This window comes from Melanerpes formicivorus, unplaced genomic scaffold, assembly GCF_026170545.1.
Source record: "Melanerpes formicivorus ecotype bairdi unplaced genomic scaffold, bMelFor1.0.p_v2 SCAF_377, whole genome shotgun sequence".
NCBI classification, from domain to species: domain Eukaryota; kingdom Metazoa; phylum Chordata; class Aves; order Piciformes; family Picidae; genus Melanerpes; species Melanerpes formicivorus.
In genome coordinates, this window is record NW_027142729.1 from 58,052 (window position 1) to 64,389 (window position 6,338).

The following is a 6,338-nucleotide window of genomic DNA, read 5'->3' on the forward strand; positions in this document are numbered from 1 at the left end:
GGAGAGGAAAGCCAGGTGAGGAACCTTCTCTTTTTCCTGAGGAATTTGTTTGTGATTAAAATAAACCAAAATAAAATGGAAAAAAAAAAACAAAAACAAACCAAAACCAAACCAACTGCCCCCAAGTTCCACCCCCCAAAAAAAACCTGAAACAAAATCTAAAAAAATAAATAAAATAAAAACAGCAAAAGAAAAGGATCAAATAAAACTAAAATAACAAAATGGAAAAGAAAGGAAAAATAAAAGGATAAAATACAAATTAAAAAAATTAAAATGAAAATTAAAACATAAACAAAAAAATTAAAATTAATTAAAATAAAGAGTTAAAAATTAAAAATAAAAAAATAAAATAAAAAAATTCTAAAGTGATAATAAAAATAAAAAGATAAAATAAAACCAAAACAAAATAAAGAACAAATAATGAAAAGAAAACCAAACCCAAAGTGAAATAATGAAAATGAAACTGAAATTTGCAATGCAAAGAATAAAAGTCACAACAAACAGCAGCAACAAGAGCGATGCAGCAGCTTTTAAGCAGATGCAGGTTGCATGGGAGACAAAATCCTCCACGGGATGTTTTGGATCCGCTGGAAGTATTGGATCCTCTCACGGATTGAGGCTGGAGGCCTTTAAGCAGCCCAAAGCTGAGGTCCCCCAGAGGCTGGAGAGGGCCAGGAGGTGGACTGGGATTGGGTATCTCATTCCCCCTAAGTCCTGCACCCCTACCAAGTGGCTGCAGAGGCAGCTTCTTCCTTTTTGCCTGCCTCTCCGCTCCCAGGAGGCCGTTTCCCCCTTGCAGGGCAGTGAAGCCTGGTGCCAGCCTTGACGATGCTGTGGGATGGAGCCTGCAGCTGCCTAACCGGGGCTTGGAGCTGCCTAGCTGGGGCTTGGAGATGCCTAGCTGGGGCCTGGAGTTGCCTCCAGCAGCCTCACACCAAAGAAGTTTCTCCTCCTGCTCAGATGGAACCTCCTGGCTGCCAGTTTGTGCCCTCTGCCCCTTGGCACCACTCAGCAGAGCCTGGCCCCAGCCTCTTGCCCCCCACAGCTCCTTCAGCTCTCACTGAGCATTGCTCAGCTCCCCTCTGGGGCTGCTCTGCTCCAGGCTCTCAGCTCCCCCAGGGCTCTCAGCCTTCACTCCTCACAGAACTGCTCCAGGCCCTTCATCATCATCCTCATGGCCACCACTGGACTCTCTCCAGTAGCTCCCAGTCCCTCTTGAACTGGGGGACCCAGAACTGGACCCAATCCTCCAGCTGTGGCCACCTCATGGGCAGAGCAGATTGGGAGGAGAACCTCCCTTGCCCTGCTGCCCTCTTCTTGATGCCCCCCAGGAGGCCTTTGTCCACAAGGGCCTCTTGCTGCCCCACAGATGACCAACTGGGACTTACTTTCCCGAGCTGCTATCTTCTTGTACACTGAAAGAAAGGAGAAAGAGGCAGGGAGAAGGAAAATGTTATTTGGGTTGTGCTTGGGAGCTGTCATAGAGTCACAGAATGCTCTGGGTGGGAAGGGAGCTCCAGAGCTCACCCGGCCCAACCCTCTGCACTCAGCAGGGACATCCTCCACCAGATCAGGTTGCCCACAGCCCTGTGCAGCCTCACCTGGAATAGCTCCAGGGGTAAAGCCTCAACCACCTCCCTGGGCAACCTGCTCCAGAGTAACAGCAGCCTCCTGCTGCAGAATTTGTTCCTCACATCCAATCTCCATCTGCTCTGCTCTACTCTGAAGCCATTGGCCCTGATCCTGGCCCTGCAGCCCTTTGGCAGCAATCTCTCTGCAGCCTTCTTGCAGCCTCCTTCAGGTACTGGGAGATTGCTCTAAGGTCTCCCTGGAGCCTTCTTTTCTCCAGGCTGAGCACCCCCAGCTCCCTCAGCCTGTCCCATAGCAGAGCTGCTCCAACCCCCTGAGCATCTTCATGGCCTCCTCTGGAGCCTCTCCATCAGCTCCAGGTCCTTCCTGTGCTGAGGGTTCCAGAGCTGGATGCTGGTGAAGCTTCTCCTGTTCCATGGTAGTTCTGCTTGGTAAGGAAGAGACTTGGAGCTATTCAAAGTCTGAGGCCACATCCTTCAAGTTATCCAAGGTCTTTGGCCCCATCCTTGGAGGTATCCAAGCTCTGAGGTTCTGTTCTTCAAGATATCCAAGGTGTGAGGCTCTATCATTTGAGATATCCAAGGTGTGAGGCTCTATCATTTGAGATATACAAGGTCTGAGGCTCCATCTTTGAGAGATACTCAAGGTGAGGCTCAACAGGGCTCTGAGCAATCTGATCTAGAGCAGGATGTCCCTGCTGCCTGCAGGGAGGTTGGACTGGATGACCTCTGGAGGTCCCTTCCGACCCAAACCATTCTGTGACTGTGAGTAGAACTTACCTCTGATCTTGTAGAGGGCAGAGAGGACCAGGAGCAGGATCAGAAGCAGGATCACAATGAAAGCTGCCAGCCAAGGGGAGGTGGAAGGGAAGAAGACATCTGCAGAATGGTGCAGAAGATCAGTTAGGACTTTCCTCCAACCACCAACTTCCTGCCTTGCTTACAAGCCTAAGAGTGAATCAAGAGGGATTTGGAGCTCGATTTCAGTCCCAGGCAGCTGCAGGAGCAGTTCCCTGAGGCTTGGAGAACCCCTCTGGATTGTTTCACAAAGCAGCAGAGATGGGAGAGTTAGATCAGGGTGGGACCCAGTGGTCCTAAAGGTCTATTCCAGACAGAATGGTTCCATGTCTCCATGATTACATCACTGGATGTCAGAGAAACATATAGGGGAGAAAATGGGAAGGGGATGGAGCCACGAGAGCAGATGACACCCAGCTGGGTGGGAGCTGATCTGCTGGAGGGTTGGAGGCTCTGCAGAGGGACCTGGCCAGGCTGGAGCCATAGGATGAGGTCCCTGGGCTGAGGTTCACCAAGGCCAAGGGCTGAGTCCTGCCCTTGGGGCACAACAACCCCAGGAAGGCTCCAGGCTGGGGGCAGAGGGGCTGGAAAGGGCCCAGCAGCAAAGGCCCTGGGGGTGCTGGGTGCCAGCAGCTGGAGCTGAGCCAGCAGTGCCCAGGGGGGCAAGGAGGGCAGCAGCAGCCTGGGCTGGAGCAGCAATGGTGTGGGCAGCAGCAGCAGGGCAGGGATTGTGCCCCTGGGCTGGGCACAGCTTGAGTGCTGGGTTCAGGTTTGGGCTCCTGCGCCCCAGAAGGACATTGAGGAGCTGGAGCAGGGCCAGAGAAGGGCAAGAGAGCTGGGGATGGGTCTGGAGAATGTCTGGGGAGAGAGCTGGGGGTCTTGAGGCTGGAGAAGGGGAGGCTGAGGGAGACCTCATGGCTTCTGGGGAGCTACTCAGCACCCAACACCCCCAAGGTTCTTTCTTCACAGCTGCTCTCACCCCACTCAGCACCCAGCCTGGATTTGTGCCTGGGGTAAGCCTGACCCAGCTGCAGGACCTGGCACTTGGCCTGCTTGGCACTCATGCAGCTGGCACTGCCTCACTCCTCAAGCCTGTTGAGATCCTTCTGGATGGATCCCTGCCCTCAGGTAAGACCAGCACCACCACACAGCTACAGGATCCCTCCCAGGCCACAAGGCCACCCCTGACCTGCAATGACCACAGAAGACTCTGTTGATGTCCTCAACACTTTGTCAATGACTTTGCAGGAGACAGAGTTCCCAGACCCTGGCTTGAGGACAAGGGAGCTGCTGGCATTAGCAGTGCTGCTGTTGCTGAGGGGAGTCCCAAGGACATCTTCTCCTCCACCACTTCTCCACAGCACCTGGACATCAGCAAACAACCTCTCAGAGAGGCATTTGAGTCGGATTCCATCATCTTCATAACCATCCAGGACAAGCAAGGGGTGGGGGACACCACCTTAAGGAGAGCAGAGAAAGAGGGGGAGGTTTGCTCAGAGACCTTGGTGGAGTTAGAGGCTCAGGAGGAGGAAGCCTGGGAGAAGTTCTGCAGTGGTGAGGCCTCAGGAATGAGGTCCACACTGATCCCAGGTGACCACATCCTCCCTCAGCAGCTGCAAGGCTGAGGATGAAGCAAAGCCCCAGGGGGGCAGTTCTGGGAGCATCGGGGGGGACCTGGGGGTGTGCAGCTCAGCTCCTCTTAGCCACCTAAAAGAGAATCTCTTGAGCACTGAGCTGGGTGAGGGCATCAAGGGAGTTTACAGAGGGCACCAAGCTGGGTGGGAGCTGATCTGCTGGAGGGTTGGAGGCTCTGCAGAGGGACCTGGCCAGGCTGGAGCCATAGGATGAGGTCCCTGGGCTGAGGTTCACCAAGGCCAAGGGCTGAGTCCTGCCCTTGGGGCACAACAACCCCAGGAAGGCTCCAGGCTGGGGGCAGAGGGGCTGGAAAGGGCCCAGCAGCAAAGGCCCTGGGGGTGCTGGGTGCCAGCAGCTGGAGCTGAGCCAGCAGTGCCCAGGGGGGCAAGGAGGGCAGCAGCAGCCTGGGCTGGAGCAGCAATGGTGTGGGCAGCAGCAGCAGGGCAGGGATTGTGCCCCTGGGCTGGGCACAGCTTGAGTGCTGGGTTCAGGTTTGGGCTCCTGAGCCCCAGAAGGACATTGAGGAGCTGGAGCAGGGCCAGAGAAGGGCAACAGAGCTGGGGGAGGGGCTGGAGAACAGGGCTGGGGAGGGCCAGCTGAGGGAGCTGAGGGGGTTGAGGCTGGAGAGGAGGAGGCTGAGGGGAGAGCTCCATGACCTCTACAGCTCCCTGAGAGGAGGCTGCAGCCAGGTGGGGGTTGGGCTCTGCTCAGAGGCAACAAGCAACAGGAGAAGAAATGGCCTCAGGTTTCCCCAGGGGAGGTTCAGGTTGGGCATCAGAAGGGACTTCAGTGGGAGGGTTGTCAAGGAGGTGCCAGGCTGCCCAGGGAGGAGGCTGAATGCCCATCCCTGGAGCTGCTCAGTGCTGCAGAGCTGCAGAGCCATGGCTCAGCCCCAGCCTTGGCAGAGTTAGAGATGAGTTGGGGGAGGTTGGATGGTGTGAGAGGTCTCCTCCAACCCGAAGGATTCTGTCACCCTATGAAATGGATCTATCAGAGAGCAAACTACCTGCAGTGGGCTGGAGTGGAGACATCAACAGCCAGAAGAAGGAGGATGCTATCAGATGGACTCCAGAGAGCTCCATGCCTGTGTGGAAGACAAAAGGCCACATTGGAGGGGAAGAGAAAGAATGTGGGGTCCTGCTCAGCTGAGCTCCATCATGGCCTGGGTGAGTCCAGCTGAGGGAAGGGAAGGTTTGGGAAGGTTTGGGAAGGTTGGAAGGGGAGAGGGGAGAGGAGAGGGGGGAGGAGAGGGGAGGGGAGGGGAGGGGAGGGGAGGGGAGGGGAGGGGAGGGGAGGGGAGGGGAGGGGAGGGGAGGGGAGGGGAGGGGAGGGGAGGGGAGGGGAGGGGAGGGAGAGGAGAGGAGAGGAGAGGAGAGGAGAGGAGAGGAGAGGAGAGGAGAGGAGAGGAGAGGAGAGGAGAGGAGAGGAGAGGAGAGGAGAGGAGAGGAGAGGAGAGGAGAGGAGAGGAGAGGAGAGGAGAGGAGAGGAGAGGAGAGGAGAGGAGAGGAGAGGAGAGGAGAGGAGAGGAGAGGAGAGGAGAGGAGAGGAGAGGAGAGGAGAGGAGAGGAGAGGAGAGGAGAGGAGAGGAGAGGAGAGGAGAGGAGAGGAGAGGAGAGGAGAGGAGAGGAGAGGAGAGGAGAGGAGAGGAGAGGAGAGGAGAGGAGAGGAGAGGAGAGGAGAGGAGAGGAGAGGAGAGGAGAGGAGAGGAGAGGAGAGGAGAGGAGAGGAGAGGAGAGGAGAGGAGAGGAGAGGAGAGGAGAGGAGAGGAGAGGAGAGGAGAGGAGAGGAGAGGAGAGGAGAGGAGAGGAGAGGAGAGGAGAGGAGAGGAGAGGAGAGGAGAGGAGAGAGGAACTTCCCGTGTTTAAGCTTCTGCTCATTACCTCTTGTTCTGTCACTGGGGACCACTGGGAAGAGCCTCACCAAACACCAGCCTGCTTCTCAGTGACACCACGCTTGGGTTCCAGAGAGGCAATGTCTCCTTGAGGAGGTCTCCATGGGGGTGCTGGCAATGGTTGGCAATGCTCAGAAAGCTGCTGGCACCTTTGGACCCTGCCAGCCACTGCAGTCCTGGCCAGAAAGTGAACCCTTCCCCTTCTCGAGTTACTCATTAACCTCTGAGGCTGCGAGTGCAGGGAGATAATCATAGGCAGGGCTGATGATTTCACAGGATCACAGAACTGCTCCAGGTGGAAAAGGTCTCTAATATCACCCAGTCCAACCATCAGCCCAACCCCACCATGGCCACCAAACCATGGCCCCAGGTGCCTTGGCCACAGGGTCCTTGAACACTTCCAGGGATGGGGACTCCACCACCAC

The 6,338-nt window shown here is 55.7% G+C and overlaps 1 protein-coding gene across 1 annotated transcript; it reads right to left on the bottom strand.

The window, feature by feature from the left end:
* Positions 1–444: 444 nt before the first annotated feature.
* Positions 445–6,078, bottom strand: LOC137459586 (butyrophilin subfamily 3 member A2-like). The gene is made up of 5 exons (XM_068170408.1): positions 5,903–6,078; positions 5,029–5,106; positions 3,577–3,846; positions 2,370–2,468; positions 445–1,415 (listed from the first exon to the last, which is right to left on the bottom strand). Exons 2-5 carry the CDS (start codon positions 5,102–5,104, stop codon positions 1,132–1,134), a joined length of 729 nt encoding a protein of 242 aa, XP_068026509.1. The 5' UTR covers positions 5,105–5,106; positions 5,903–6,078; the 3' UTR covers positions 445–1,131.
* Positions 6,079–6,338: the final 260 nt, after the last annotated feature.

Coding starts and splice junctions, on each gene's coding strand:
- LOC137459586 (XM_068170408.1), bottom strand. CDS start 5,104: ATGGAGCTCTCTGGAGTCCATCTGATAGCATCCTCCTTCTTCTGGCTG. Junction 3,847..5,028: donor TCCACTCCAGCCCACTGCAG/GTAGTTTGCTCT, acceptor GCTCTCCTTAAG/GTGGTGTCCCCCACCCCTTG. Junction 1,416..2,369: donor TGCCCTCTACAAGATCAGAG/GTAAGTTCTACT, acceptor CCTTTCTTTCAG/TGTACAAGAAGATAGCAGCT.